At 47.3% G+C, this 16461-nt stretch overlaps 1 protein-coding gene across 2 annotated transcripts in view; it reads right to left on the reverse strand.

Moving 5' to 3' along the window:
- Positions 1-1409: 1409 nt before the first annotated feature.
- r (carbamoyl-phosphate synthetase 2, aspartate transcarbamylase, and dihydroorotase rudimentary) overlaps positions 1410-16461 on the reverse strand; it is a 147241-nt gene continuing 132189 nt past the window's right edge. For both annotated transcript variants that reach the window (XM_075873983.1, XM_075873984.1), the window contains 2 exons: positions 4651-4745; positions 1410-2691 (listed from right to left, as the gene is read on the reverse strand). In XM_075873983.1, the coding sequence (XP_075730098.1) occupies positions 2589-2691; positions 4651-4745 (198 nt within the window). In that variant the 3' untranslated portion in view covers positions 1410-2588. The remainder of the gene's footprint in view (positions 2692-4650; positions 4746-16461) is intronic.

The raw sequence follows: 16461 nt of genomic DNA on the forward strand, positions 1-16461 counted from the left end.
TCGGAAATGCAGCCGCCGCAGCCGGGATTTGAACCCGCGACCTGCGGGTCAGACGCCGAGTACCTTAGCCACTAGACCACCGCGGCGGCGCCGAAGCAAGTTAATTAGTAGTTGTTACAAACATTAACACCATGCAACTTACATTGTTACACTTTTTGGACAAGCTACGGATAATAGGATGTCTTTTCTGCTCACTCGCAAGCTCATTCATTTGAAATTTTGTGAGTAACCAAAAAAGCAACAACAGGGAACAAAACTTCAAACAATTGAATTTCACAGAAACTAATTCCAGCCACCGTGCTTTGGTGGTTACGAATATTTCACGCACTACATTTCTTCTACATAACGCTAGACTATCGTTGCGTCAGCTCAATAATATGTTCTCTCAGCTGCACAAATGAAGTTTCTCACTCAAATGATTAGTAATAGAAATGAGGGAACATCCCTGAAAAGAGCTTATAAAAAAATAGTGAAGATAAACATGCTAGGAAAACAACCAGGCCAGCTCGCTATTTCAGAATTTGCACAACTTTACTAAAACTAACAACGCTCAACTACTTTCTTAGAGCAGCATGTGATTAGTGTAATAAATTAAAATACTAAATAAACCTTTTCTCTGCAACATATGTACAACGTTAGGAGCAACATACACATAGCAGTCTCTGCACACTGTCTAGCATTTAACAATAGTGCTCAAATGCAAAAAAGCAACTAGTAAATTAAGAAATCTAAACACCGGTTGCTCACAGTGCAGTCGCTTACCATTGGTGAGCTACTGCAAGCACACTAAACACAAGCAGCACGGCAGGTGTCACGCAATGATTAGCTAGAAGATAGCAATTCAACTATTGAGGAGGAATAAACTTTATTATAAGAAACCAGCAGGTTTAGGTGGCCGGGCCTAAGCCTCCCATGAGGGGATGTCAAGGGCTTGCCTCCGTCCTGTACTCCGCTAGTACAGGACGGATTTTTAAAATTTTTGCGGCGTTGAATTTGCGAGGCAATACACTTTTCCAGTGAGTTAATTCCATGGTTACTCAGAAAAGTGCTTCAGGGCCCCTTTAATGTGCACCGACATCGCACAGTACATGGGCTTCTACCATTTTGCCTCCATTGTAATGCCATCTCGCGGCCAAAATCAAATTCGCGACTTTCGGGTCAGCAGCTGAGCACTTTAGCCACTGCTTCATTGAGGCAGACAGGAGACTGAAATGAAAAATCGTTGACTAAGACTTCATGTGAAGCATTGACATGCTGTTGAACGCACCAACTTGAATGTAACATATGAAAGCTATGTAGCTGCAAAGTTTCCAGGGAGAATTTGACTAGCGTGGTAAATGCTGCAGGTAGAGTCGAAAATGCCAGACATCCACACCTGATGCAAAAGGACTCAACCAGCAAGGTTCACATTGTAGTTTGCAAAAGTATCTTTATTTATTTTGATTGTTGCATTCTGAACAAGAGCAGAAGTTTCTCACACAAGCATCACCAGGGATTGGCAGATCAATGAATATTTGCAAATGTAAAAAAATATTTTGGGTCTTCATCATGAGGAATGCTTGCACGATTTAAACAAAGATGAAAAAAAAAAAAACACTGGCACATGATATGCCGTGAAACTCGTCAGATATGGCACGAAACAAATAACAAGGAAAAGAAAAAAACAGTATGTATATATCCGGCAACAAGAGACATCAACAAGGTAAAGAAGAATGTAGAACATATTCCAATATGTCATAACATACGAAAATACTTCTTCACAAGAACTCAATACATCAGAAAGTGCTGAAGATCTTACAGTAGACTATGGTAACATCCACTGGTCAAGCAGAGTTTCAAGAAATTTTCACAAAAAATTCGTCTCCAGTCTCGGCGCAGTGACAAGAAAACAGCAAAGTACACCAAACCATCTGGCTGATTGAGAAAAGGCCGGACGAGAAACTCGAAACAGCGAAACAACCCGCAAGAACCAGCTGCAGACATCCAGCAATCTTACCCAGTGGGAACCGGGTGCCTCAGAACAATACTCTACAGTCTACACGCCACCAGCGAAGCTTATGATTGGCACCTTAAAACACAATTGCACCGATGCGATGCGCTTTGTAACTCAGGGTTATAACGTAAATTAAGAACCATCTGTACAGAGACCGCAAAGGTGCCCTAGTCAAACCTGCTCAGTAAATGTTGTGACAAAAGGTGTTAGGATATAAACAATCACATTGTAGTTACAAATGCTTGTGCAGCTCAATAGAAAAAAAAAAAAACATTTCATTCACGAAGAATAAAAAGAAGACAATGGTATGTGGGAAATTTTCTGGCAATCACAACAATGCGTCACACTAGAGGTGTGCTCCCATGTATAAAAATCATGAGAATGTCGGCGTGTGTCGTGCCAAACGGAAAGTTGATTTGAAACATCCACAAGGCACAGTTTCTCTTGTCCACAACAAGTACCGTGTTCACCCATTATCACAATGAGGCAGTCGCAAAGAAAACTGTAAAGATGAAGACAAATATAAGGAGGGAGCCAAGGGGAAGAGCCAGTGACTTGTTGAGATCGCTGCAAAACGCCGTGTATTCGGCCACCTTCACACACGTCCCAGCACCATGGCCAACAGTGCCATGCGAACGTACATTCCTGCCTCGGCTTGCCGGAAGTAGGCTGCTCGGGGGTCTGTGTCGAAGTCAGGACTGCACAAAGAGAGGGTGAAATGATGCGCGAATGATTAGGTACAAACTACCGTATTTACTTGCATTACCGTCGCACTTTTTTTGTGTGGAAAACCGATGAAAAGTTGGGCGAGGTGCGAGAATAACGCAAGAAAAATTTTCTGAAAAAATGTACGATGCGAGAAAGAAAAACAGGAAGTGGTTGTAAATTCAGATTCTCACACTAACAATAACAAGCTTTGAAAAGTAGTAATCAAGACTTAACAATAAAACAACAGGTTCAAAAAAAGGCAAGATTTGAGACACAAAGGCTGCAAACAAATAGTAGAGTTTAAGAATACCGTACGCAAAGCTTGCGGGCGTAGCGTGAGCGTTCATCACTCAATGGGAGCCCACAAAAGGTTAGCGTATGACGTCAATCTTGGGCTGACTGCCATCTAACATGGAACCGTCCACAGTTACCTTCTGACCAAATAAAGTTTTACCGGCCATCCCAGTCTTAGGCACAAAGGCCCAGTGCATCTTGGTAGCTTTCAGCTGCCCGTGCTGCTGTCGCCAGTAGTGAATACAAAATCCATAGACTGCGAAGTGCCTGTTGGCGGCCCTGTTGCCATTGTTTAGTGTGTGATCAATCATTTTCAATTTGAAAGCAGCCGTGTAGCGTCCATAGCACCCCACAGCCTAACTATAGGGTAACCACAGAATGAACACAACATACACTAACACGGCGCAGTGTGCACTGGCTGCTTTGGCTTGGGTTGGATTGGGGCTTCGTGCAATAATAGTACACATAATGTTGAAGAGATGGTGCCAGGCTGTTGTGCGCTATCATCATTAGTGGTTGGAAGTAACAGACGACATTCTGGCTGCAATTTTCGGGTGTGCGAGAATTACTCGCGGGGAAAAGAAAATATCGCAATTTTGTTGGGCAATGTGCAGGGTGCGAGTATTATGCGAGTGCGACGATAAGGTAAATTCCGTAGACATCAATCATCCTACGCTATGACTGCTACAGGTAAAACGTCTCCTAATGATCACACGTTCATCTCATCTACTACGAGCGAACAGACTCCATTTTATCCAATGCTACATTTAACTGCTGCCCTTTCCATTCTTCGGTATTCATTCTGCTGCTCTAACTGACCTCCAGTTGCCAGACCTGTGCCTTACGTGGCCAGTCCAGGTCCATTTATATTGATTACTGAATATTGGTTAGCTCTGTTTGTTCTTCGATGCACTCTACCATCCTTCAACGTCTTAATGTTACCCTTATCATTCTGTGGTCCACTACACCCTGTGTGCCCCTTAACTTTTTGTTCTTTTCCCTCTTTTTTTTTTAAACTAACTTTACGCTGTAAGGTTCTGCTAGTTGACTCGAGGTGGCATGCAATACCACATTTTGCTGCATACAAGGCATATCTGCATACAACTTGCCCTTCACCCAGCCCCCTACGAACAGTAGGAAAAAAAAAAAAAAAAAAAAAACAAACAAGAATCTAGAAGCCATTATGTAAAGCAAGCCTGCACAATGAAATTCAAATGTAATGCACGCCCCAACCTCAGCTGTTTACTTTCTGAACAGCACTGAACAGTATTTTAAGAGGATTATACACATTAAAATACGGTACTCCCAATAACAACACGATGCGAGCCATATGAAATCAATGCCTGCAATGGTCTGCCCACTGTCACATTCGTTATCTTTATTGTAATCATCCATATTAAGGCTACGCATTTCTTGTCTCAGACCAGCTACATTATGGAAGATAGGTTTCTAAATGTTTCAGGCCTCAAAATTCAAATTGAGCTAGCGGCCTGAGTAAGCACTATGAAAATGAGTATTTATAGTGTTATTCCGAGAAACTTGTAAAAACGAAAGTGAAGATCGTCAGACAATAAAACTCGGCCATTCTCCAGCCGTCGTGCCAATGCTGCGAATGCACATGGACGCCGACTGTAACAAGGCAAGCATATACACACCTAATCTCAAAGACCCGTGGCAAGGGATGCATGACAATCATGCGCTTCTTGGCCTTTGTCATCAGCTGAGGGGTCACTACATAGAGGCCACAAGCCTGTGCAGTATAAAAAAAAAAATAAAAGAACAGGTCAGTTGAACCCAAGAGCACACAGACATGCAGCTGAACTTATACTGAATTTTCGAAGTTTGACTGCTTATGCAAGATACACTCAAACCTCGATATAACGAATTTGGACATAACGGATTACTGGTTATAACAAAATAAGTGACCAATAACTTGCCATAGATACAGTGTTACAAATAATTCTTTATCATGAATTTTCCGATATAACGAAGTATTTTAGCGACAGATGCAAGTTTGTTATAATGAGGTTTGAGCGTATACAGTTGGCACCAGATTTTTCTTTCACACAGAAGGTGCTGTAATTATGTGAATAATAGAGCACTGCGTAGGGGGAAAAAGTGAATTGCCATATTTTATCGCATATATACCCCCCCCTTTAACTCTACAAAGAGAGAAATACATTTATGTAACCGCTGCATATAACCTGCTCCCCACATTTTAAGCACATTTTCCCATATTTTTGGCACAGGTTATATGCAAGAAATTATGGTAATTAATTTTGTCAAACTCAAGATTTGGTGACAATGATCTGATGTCGAGTGGTGAACGTCTTTTGGCTTTATGCTTGGCATAAAGCCAAGAGAGGTTCACCACTCGACATTAGGTCATTGTGCCAAGCATAAAGCTAAAAGAAACACATGTCTAACGATACGTGCTAATTATGTAAGCGAAGCAGTCACACTCGATCTGATGTTGCAGCTTGTCAATAAAACCTTCATTGTTATATTCTCACTGGTATAACACTGCACCACTTGCCTTCTACTAAGGCAATGAATGCACAATGTTGAAAATTGGCATGCACCACAAAAATGAAACAGCTTCAACGAAAAAAGAAATGCACGAAAGCCAAGCGACCACCTGAATTAGTGCATCTTTTCTCACAGTGCACACTGCACCGACAGTTGGAGGATGTTTGTAATGGCAGTTTAAAGAACTGTGTGATGAAAGATGCGCGTGTGTGTCGTGTGGTGTAGTGGAAAAGCCGACATGGACATAGCAGACGAATTCGTCGGGCAGAAGCATGGTGGAAGAACTTGCGCGAAGACGATAACGACGAGGGGCTGCGACAGGAGGGGGAGAAGAGTGCACCTGGAGTGTGGCAAGACGGCGTTCGCAAGGGTGTGCTTGGTTCGGATGCCAGCGAGGAAGACTGTTCGCCAGGGTCACGGTTATGGCTTTGTCCCAAGTGCCTGGCAGAGGCCAAGGTTCGGAGTGGCTTGCTTTGCCTGGCCTCAAGTGTCAACGGTCCCTGGTCCACGCGTTCGAGGAGAAGTCTGCGTGGCTTCGTCGACCTCGGTCTTCAGCACCAACCTTCTCCGTTGGCACATCTACTTCAGCGTTGCCCTGCGCTTCGTTGAACTCATGCAGTGCCGGCATTCCAGAGTGACACCGCCCCTATGCAGACGTGCCTAGCAAATGTTTCAAGTATGCACCAGTGAGACGTTCTCGTGTTGAGACTCAACTTGGGCTTGTGTGTTGCTTCTAGAGTTTTTTTTTTTTTCCATGTGTGAAGAAGATGTGCCTGCAGCGAGCAGCATTGCCAACGCCCGGCTCTCTTGCCTCGTGCTTCGGCTCGCTGCTGTGACGGTCTCTGCTGGACGGTTCATCACGCTGTCTTGCCGTTGTCGTCAACTACTAATAAACCTCTTCACATTTGGTGGAGGGTGCTGTTTATCCCCGTCGCTACACCCTGGAGCTGCGAAGCCGCACGCTACAGCCCGTCATGACTGACAATGCCAACCCATCGGCGGCGTCGCCCCAGTTCAACTGTCCCGGCCATCCTAGGCTACGGGACTCGAAAGCCTTCAGTGGTGCAGATGGGACCGACGTGGAAGACTGGCTCGACCACTACGAGCTGGTGAGCGCCAATAACAAGTGGGATGAAGCCGACAAGCTGGGCCACGTCATATTTTATCTCACTGGCATCGCAGAATTGTGGTTTAACAACCACAAACACAACATTCCCACATGGAGCGTCTTCAAGACGTCATGTGCCGAAGTGTTCGGTCGGCCGGCTGTCCGCAAGCAGCGAGTAAAACAGCGCTTGCGCGTCCGCTCTCAGCAGACTGGAGAAAATTTTACCAGCTATATTGAGGATGTCGTCGACCTTTGTCGATGCGCGAATGACACCATGCCCGAGTCGGACAAGGTCAAACACATTCTGAAGGGCATCGACGATGGCGCTTTTCAAATGCTTTTGGCTAGGAATCCAAGCACAGTTTCTGAAGTCGTCAGCTTGTGTCAGAACTACGACGAGTTGAAGAAGCAATGCACTCTGACTCGGCAGCCTCAGCTTGGTGGTGAGTCGCTGTCCAGTTTCGACTCCATGCCTGACAATTCACTATTGCTTCAGCAAGTCCGAGCCTTCAGCCGTGAGGAAGTCGCCCGCCAACTTTCCCTAGTGCCCTTTACTCACGAGACCACCACCCGTCTACCTGCCCCGCTTCGCACTGCTATATCGGAAGAGGTTGCACAAGCTGTTCCTCTTGCGCACTACGAGCCACCTCTATCTAGCCGTGGTCACTGCCCGGGTGTCGCACAGCCGGTAGGCGCTCCTGTCACCTATCCGCCAGCCCTTCAGCCTGTGGCCGCGCCCCTAACCTATGCAGCGCAGCCTGTGGCTTCTCCTGTCGCCTTTTCGCAAGAGATGCAGCCCGTAGCCGCACCGCTCACATACGCAGACGCTGTACGTAGGCTCCCGCATCCACCCTACACCACGCGCTCACAGCCCGCACACCCGGCTGCTTATACTGCACCTTGGGCGGCAGCACCAGTCGCCAATCCTTGGAGGACGCCCGATAACCGACCGATTTGCTACGCCTGCTTCACTCCCGGACACGTTGCTCGCTACTGCCGTCGTCGACCTCATACGTTCGGCAACTATGCCCGGTCGTCGCATCCCAGCAGCCAACCCTTCGTCCAATACGGGCCGGTCTCGCCACCTCGCTATGCCCCTACTGACCACCTTGACTTCCAGCCGCAATGCGCACCCTCTCCTCGTCGGCGATCGCCCTCCGCCATGCTTCGCTAGCCCGGGCCCTCCGACCAGGAAAACTAAGCCCCGCAGTTCAAGAGGCAAGAACTGCGCCATTTTCGAACTGTCTAAGCCCTCACTCCTCTCCTGCTAACGTGGTCGCAGTAACTGTCGAAGGTTATTGTACTTTTGCCCTTGTGGACACCGGCGCCGCTGTTTCTGTTATTGGCGCTAATCTCTGCCGTTTATTACGCAAAGTAACGACGACGCTTTCGCGACTGTCGCTTCACACCGCAAGCGCACAGCAAGTAACACCTCTCGCAGCCCGCACTGCAAGAGTCTCCATCGAAGGCATTCTTTACATCGTGGAGTTTATTGTTCTCCCTGTCTGTTCGCATGACGTCATCCTCGTGTGGGACTTCCTGTCCCGCCATAATGCCGTCATAGACTTCGCACGCGCCGAAGTTGAGTTTTCACCCTTGTGTGATGTCCCATTACTGGACGCTCTTCATCAGGCGCCAAAGTTGCTCGTTCATGAAGATACTGATATTCCGCCTGGAAATTTCGCACTTGTTCCCGTTTCATGTAACGCCTACACAGACACTACAGTCCTTTTTATGCCTTCCGATATCTTCAAATGTCGTCGAGCTTTGCAACTGCGTTTTGCAACAATTGACCTTGCCGCCGGAAGAAGCAACATGTTCGTAAGCAATCCGCTTTCCACACCTGTCACTTTGCTTGCGGGGGAATGTCTCGGCCGCGTGCAGGTCTCGACTCTTCGTCTTTGGTTGATGTCCCGGATGACTACTGCGACCACCCAAAAGCACTGTCGGCACTCGGGGAGTCGTCCAATGATACGTTTTCCAGCGCCATCGCCGACACTCTCACTCCCACCGAACATGCCGACCTGCTGGATCTTCTGCATGAGTTCAGGAGTTCTTTCGATGTGTCGCAACCTCAACTGAACCGCACATCACAAGTCAAACATCATGTTGACACCGGCCTACACCAGCCACTGCGTCAAAGACCATACCGTGTCTCCGCTGAAGAGCGCCGCGCCATCAACGATCAAGTCGAAGATATGCTTCGTAGAGACGTCATTCGACCATCTCACAGTACCTGGGCGTCTCCCGTCGTCCTGGTGCGTAAGAAAGACGAATCCGATTTTGCGTGGACTATCGTCGTTTGAATAAGATAACCCGCAAGGACGTCTATCCTTTGCCGTGCATTGACGACGCCATTGACACCCTTCACGGAGCGGAATTTTTCTCGTCGCTAGATTTGCGGTCTGGCTACTGGAAAGTCCCAATGGCTGAAGCCAATCGCCAAAAAACGGCATTTATTACACCAGACGGACTATATGAATTTAACGTCATGCCCTTTTGGGTTTCGTAACGCACCTGCCACGTTTGAACGTCTTATGGATAATACGCTACGTGGCCTCAAATGGAATATGTGCCTCTGTTACCTCGACGATGTCATGGTTTTCTCCCATGACTTTCCTACGCACCTCCTTCGCCTCAGGCACGTTTTGACTTGTCTGACCAACGCTGGTCTGCAGCTTAACCTGAAAAAATGCCGCGTTGCTGCACGCGAGCTCGTCATCCTAGGCCACATCGTGTCCAAGCACGGCGTATTACCTGACCCAGCAAAACTTCGAGCAGTCGCATAATTTCCCAAGCCGACGACCATGAAAGAACTTCACAGTTTTGTAGGCCTATGCTCCTATTTCCGGCGCTTTGTTCGCAATTTTGCATTTATCATGTCACCGTTAACCCAGCTTCTTCGCGGTGACGTGAACCTCTGCTCCTGGTCCGCCGCATGTGACGTTGCCTTCACTACTCTGCGCCGTCTGCTCATTTCCCCACCTATTCTTCGCCACTTCGACCCGACGACTCCTACTGGAGTGCACACCGACGCCAGCGGCGTCGAGCTAGGCGCGCTCCTCGTTCAACAAAAGCCCGGCTATTCAGAATACGTTGTAGCCTACGCTAGCCGCACTCTGACGAAAGCCGAAACTAATTACAGCGTGATAGAAAAGGAGTGTTTGGCTCTGGTGTGGGCGCTTGGAAAGTTCCGGCCGTACTTATACGGCCGCCCGTTCGATCTAGTAACTGATCACCACGCATTTTGCTGGCTCTCCACGTTGAAAGACCCTTCTGGCCGCCTTGCGCGATGGGCACTCCACATCCAGGAGTACAACATTCGCGTCGTATACCGCTACGGACGCAAACACTCTGACACTGATGCCCTGTCCCGCTCACCTTTACCACCAGATCAGACGTGCGGAAACACTTGCCTCCAGACCTTGTCATCGCTAAATCTCGACTCGATTGCCACCGAACAACGTCGTGACCCGTGGATCGCCCCTTTATTGAATATTTATGTGGCACGCCCAACCTTCCAGTATCTCGATCCCTCCGACGTCAAGCTTTCCATTTTGCCATCTACGATCAACTACTTCATCGACGCAACTACGCTCCCGATGGCCGCTGGTGGCTGCTGGTCATTCCACGCACTTTACGATCGCAAGTATGCGCCTCTCTTCACGACGATCCACAATGCAGCCACGCCGGAGTGCTCAAAACATATGAACGCCTTCGCCATCGCTATTACTGGTGCGGCATGTACAATTTTGTATGTAAATTCGTGCAGTGCTGTCCTGACTGCCAGCGACGCAAATCAACACAGCCACGTGCGACTGGCGCATTGCAGCCACTTCCATGCCCTGCCAAGCCATTTGATCGCGTCGGCGTTGACCTCTACGGTCCCCTTCCATTGACACCAGATGGTAATCGGTGGATTATAGTGGCGGTTGACCACCTGACACGCTACGCCAAAACAGCCGCTTTGCCGAGCGCTACAGCTCACGATGTCGCCTCTTTAATTTTACAATGCTTTATCCTTCGACATTGTGCACCTCGAGAGCTCCTTAGTGACAGAGGCCGCGCTTTCCTCTCCGAGGTCGTCGAAACTCTGCTTTCGGAATGCCACGTCATTAATCGGAAAACTACAGCATACCACCTGCAGACTAACGGGCTAACGGAACGGTTCAACCGCACGCTAGGTGATATGCCCTCAATGTACATGGCATCTGATCATAGCAACTGGGACCGTGTTCTCCCATACGTCACGTTCGCATATAACACCGCAATACAAACCACCACGGGATTCTCACCTTTCTTTCTTCTTTACGGACGTGAGCCTTCCCATACAATTCATACCCTACTTCCCTACCGTCCCGATGCTTCCGAGTGTCCACCTATCCCCGATGCTGCTCAACAAGCCGAAGAGTGCCACCAGCTCGCCCGTGCGTTCACCTCGGAAGAGCAACAACGCCAGAAAGAAAACCGTAGCACCTCTCTTCCGGATCCTAGCTATGCCTCAGGGTCTCTCGTGTGGCTTGCCATTCCATACCAAACTCCTGGACTCTCCTCGAAACTTGTCCCCCGGTACGAGGGGCCTTACACCGTTTTGAAGAAAACCTCTCCGGTTAATTTCCTAATTGAACCAGTTTCCCGATCGGACGACATGCGCCGGCGTGCACGTGACATCGTCCATGTTTCTTGACTGAAACCGTACCATGAGCCTCTGCTGAAACTTTTTAAGTCGCCAGGATGGCTCCTTTTTCAGCGAGGGCAATTGTGAAGAAGAAGATGTGCCTGCAGCGAGCAGCATCGCCAACGTCCGGCTCTCTCGCCTCGTGCTTCGGCTCGCTGCTGTGCCGGTCTCTGCTGGACGGTTCATCACGCTGTCTTGCCGTTGTCGTTTACTACTAATAAACCTCTTCGCACATGTTATAACACGCTGTGTCCCAATGTATCATCCTTGTTGTGTGTTCTTTTTGTATGTGTCTTGTGAAAGTGAAAAGAAACAGAAAACACCCTTGCCAGTTAACATTGCTGCCATCGACGCAACTTGTTCTTATATCTTTATCTATTCTAAAGAACCTTGTTAGAAACTGTTATTATTGGCTTATTGACACTTTCTTTTAATAGCCACATACTACGATCATGGTTGATTCCTGCGCTTCATTGTGACACGTGCTTGAGGCACAAAGGGCTTTCATTGCTAGCTAACAGCAGCGTTCAAAAGTGGCACTGTTCTTTATGCTGAAAGGCGAACTGTGCTGCAGGATGCAAGTCTGTAGCTTTCGAATAGGTGGTGTAGCAGTGTTGAATGCAGCGTGACGAAATTTTCGTGCGTGATGCCAGATGCAGAGATTTTCGAGAGTTGAAGTCGAGAAACTTTCTGAAGCTGGCAAGAGCATGCAAAAGGAGTTCACTAAAGGAATCATTAAAGTTCTAACAAAAGGGACAATGGAACGTGGCGCTTTTGTGTAGATTATTGCTTTCTCAACAAAATTACGAAGAAAGATGTTTACCCATTGCCTCAAATCGATGATGCCTTAGACTGCCTTCACGGTGCTACGTATTTTTTCACAATCGACCTTCGATCTGGCTGTTGGCAGATTGCGGTCGATGAGATGGACCGTGAGAAGACCGCATTCGTAACTCCTGGTGGTCTTTAGCATTTAAAAGTTATGCCCTTCGGTCTCTGTAATGCGCTGGCCACATTCAGAAGAATGATGGACTCATTGCTCTGAGGGTTCAAATGGTCAACCTGCTTATGTTACATAAACAACGTTATCGTTTTTTCGCCCACATTCGACTTCCATCTTGATCGCTTATCGGCGACTCTTGAAGTATTTCATCGAGCCAGACTTCAATTGAACTCTTCGAAATGCCACTTCGCTCGTCATCAAATAACCGTGCTTGGCCACTTCGTCAATGCTGCAGGAGTCCACCCGGATTTCGAGAAAATTCGCGCCGTCACGGACTTTCCTGTTCCAAGGTCTACAAAGGATGTTCGCAGTTTTGTGGGATTGTGCTCCTATATCCGACACTTTGTTAAGGACTTCGCAATCATTGCACGCCCACTCACAAACCTCCTGAAGAAGGACACCCCGTTTTCCTGGGGCGCTGATCAAGCCTCATCTTTTTCCCAGCTGACGACCCTCCTTGCAACACCACCGATTTTAACTCATTTCGATCCATCAGCTTCAACCGAGGTTCACACTGACGCTAGTGGGCACGGCATAAGAGCAAAACTATTGCAGCGCCAAAGCGGACATGACCATGTTATAGCATATGCAAGCTGGCTGCTATCTACCGCCGTGCGCAACTATCCATCCACGGAGCGTGAGTGCCTCTCTCTCGTGTGGGCAGTTGCCAAGTTTCGCCCATACTTATACAGGCATTCATTCCGAGTAGTCACCGATCACCACGCGCTTTGCTGGCTGGCCTCACTCAAGGATCTCACACGACGCTTCGTTCGTTAGGCCCTACGCTTACAAGAATACACATTCACCATAACGTACAAAACAGGGCAGTTGCATCAAGATGCGGATTGTTTCACCCGCTATTCTGTGGAAGAAGCCGCCCATACTAACACCTTTCCAGACCTTCTGTCAGTGACGCAGCTACTCAACCTTGGCCACGAACAACGCCGGGATGCTTCTCTGCGAGCCATCTTTGAGAAGCTCGAATTAATGCCTCACGATACATCTCTACAAATGTTCCTGTTCAAAGACGGCATCCTTTATCGCCGTAACCTTGATGCATATGGCCATGACATACTCCCCGGCATACCAGCATATCTTCGTGCGAATGTCCTCAACCAACTTCATGACGCCCCTTTGGCGAGCCACTTGGGCGTTTCTCGCATATACGACCGTGTACGCCATCGTTTCTTTTGACCTGGTCTTGCTCGTTCCGTTCGGCGCTACATCGCTGATTATGAGCCCTGCTAGCGCCGTAAAAAGCCATCTTCTCTACCAGCTGGATTCCTTCAGCCGATCGACATTAGCACTGAACCTTTTTTTCGAGTTGGCCTCGACCTACTTGGCCCATTCCTGATCTCCAGCTCAGGCAACAAATGGATTGCTGTAGCCACTGACTATGCGACACGGTACGCTATCACACGAGCACTTCCGACAAGTTGTGCAACCGATGTGGCGGACTTTCTGATATACGATATTATTTTAGTACACGGAGCTCCCCACCAACTCCTCACTGACAGGGGCCGGACCTTCCTGTCAGCTGTCGTTCACGAAATCCTGTGCTCTTGTTCTGCCAAGCACAAGTTTGCCACTTCGTACCATCCGCAAACGAACGGTCTTACAGAGTGCCTCAACCGGACCATAACTGACATGCTTTCTAAATACGTAGCGGCCGACCACCAGGACTGGGACTTCCATTTGCCTTTTATGACATTTGCGTATAATTCGTCGGGTTACGACACTGCCGGCTATTCGCCATACTATCTTCTGTACGGCCTAGAACCCGCCCTATCCTTTGACACCTTGTAGCCCTCGGTCACTGAATATGCTGGCGAAGCCATCGCGCGAGCCGACCACAGACGCCAACTCACCCGCAGCCATCTAAAGGCCTCAAAGGAGCTTATAAGACAGCTCTACGATTCCCATCATTGGAACGTGCACTTTTCACCGGGTTCACTTGTCCTTCTCTGGTCCCCCACTCAGGGTGTAGGTCTTTCTCAAAAACTGCTGTCATGCTACACTGGACCATACCGTGTCGTTCGTCATGTGACTGACGTTACATATGAGATCGTTCCAGTCGATCCAACATCATCATCGTCACCTTCGAGGGACATCGTGCACATAGCTCGACTCAAGCCTTATCACTATCCTTCCACCGAATGCGAGTAGCTCAAGCACTGTGACGGTGCTTCTACCGCCGGGGGTTATGATACAGAACAGCCGCAGCAGCCTTACTGCATGAAAGAAAAAGACGACGACAGTTGTTGCTGGTTGATGAAATGGCGCCATCTTGTTCGCCGAGCTCTGTGCATCGCATATAGCTTAATAAATAAGTTACGTGTAACAGCATCATTACTGACATGCCTGGGCGTTTGTGTTGTTTATTTCTGCTATAATTCTTAAGTGGCAGCATTGGATGAGTATCGAGGGTATGGTTCTGCGGCTATACATGTAGTTTTAAAAGATACCTGGTACCTAAGCTTGTGCGAATATTCAAATGCATTGAATATTCTAACGAATAGTTGAGTATTCGAATTCGCTTCGATTCGAATTATCGAATATTTTCAAAGTATTCGCAATTAGCAAATAAATGTATATTAGTTCGCCTGTAAAAGTGGTTTCACTGCAATGTAGAGGTGCTAAGTCCTGAAAACACCTATCCAAAAAACATTCACCTTGCCGTGAAGCCCCCCTTCAAATTTAAAGGGGCCCTGCAACAATTACTGAGCATAGTCAGGAAACGCTGCTGATCGGTAGCTGAGGCTACCGAGAATATGCGAGGCAAATATTATAACGCAGCACGCAGCCTGTAATTCAAAATAAACTTTAAAAGCTATAAATTGCTTTCTTCCCTCGGCAAATGACACTACAAGCTCAAAAATCACTAGTCACAGCCAAGAAGGAATATACGGCTCTGGTCACAGCCATTGGCTGATTTGAGCATGGCACGCTCGTCGTTACCGGAGCCTCCACGGGAGACTGCCGCTTGACCATGAGTATGTGAGCGATCACACTAAAAAGCCGCATATTCGAAAAATAAAAAATAAATACGAGCTCAAGGTCCCGAGGTGCGTGTGATGTATCTTCTTTCACCGTGCCATTCCTCTCTGCTTAGATTCCAACTATTTCGTCGGGACGAGAAGAGAGAATGCAATTACAGCGTGCAACAAATTTTTGGAACTCCGCTCATACTGGACTGATTCTAGAAACTTTGCAGCGGTAAATTTGTGAGGCTCCATGGTTACTTAAAAAAGTGTTGCAGGACCCCTTTAAAGAAACAAGTTACCCTCAAATCAATTCTTTATTTTTTTAGGCTTGTTATGACGGCTTATATGCTCCAAGTATAATAAATTTTAAAACGTTAAGTATCTTACAGGTTATCACTCACATCCTACCAAAACTGCTACTTGCAGTTGTTTCGATTTCTTTTGAACAACAAAAAAAAACAAAACAAAGGCATTTGCGTAAAGTCCCTGTTTCAATTCAAAAGAAATATGCGGGTTGGTTAGGTCATGATAAATATTCTCTTGTTTTTTTTTTATGTCATACATACCATTCGAATTCGAATCAAAATTATTTGATCAATATCACTACAGTGAAATCTCGGTAGAACGAACCCCACATTAACGAACATTTCAGATTAATGAGCTTTCAAGAAATCCCGTGCCGACTGCTAATGGTTTAAATGTAAAATTATTTCACTACTACATACTTCAGAATACCGAACTTTTCAGAATAACGAGTGTTAATTTACTTCCACGTTATACCAACAATGCCTCAGTGCTACGAACTGATGTTCTGAAATTCGTCGCGACACCGGAGCGGTACGCAAGCAGACGACAAAGCGAACAGACGCCTTGCTTCTCGAAAGACGCGCAAAAGTGCAAAAAAAAAAAAAAAAAACACGAAAGGGAGACTTTTTTCCTTTTTTGTTGAACCGCCGATGCTGCAGGTTTACAAGCGCAGAGGCGAGGGCAACACGGGGAGGGCAAGGTCAGCGAGGCAGAGTGGGAGTTGCGGAGCAGGAAGCTTAAGCACGGAAAACCTGAGACAGCGAGAGAACAGAAAACGAAACGCGAAAAAAAATTTTTTTAACGCTTTTTTTCTTCGGGGAAGAAACTATGGCAGTCGCGATGTTTCGGGTTTTTCTT

This window comes from Rhipicephalus microplus, chromosome 9 (genome assembly GCF_043290135.1).
Source record: "Rhipicephalus microplus isolate Deutch F79 chromosome 9, USDA_Rmic, whole genome shotgun sequence".
Lineage (NCBI taxonomy): Eukaryota > Metazoa > Arthropoda > Arachnida > Ixodida > Ixodidae > Rhipicephalus > Rhipicephalus microplus.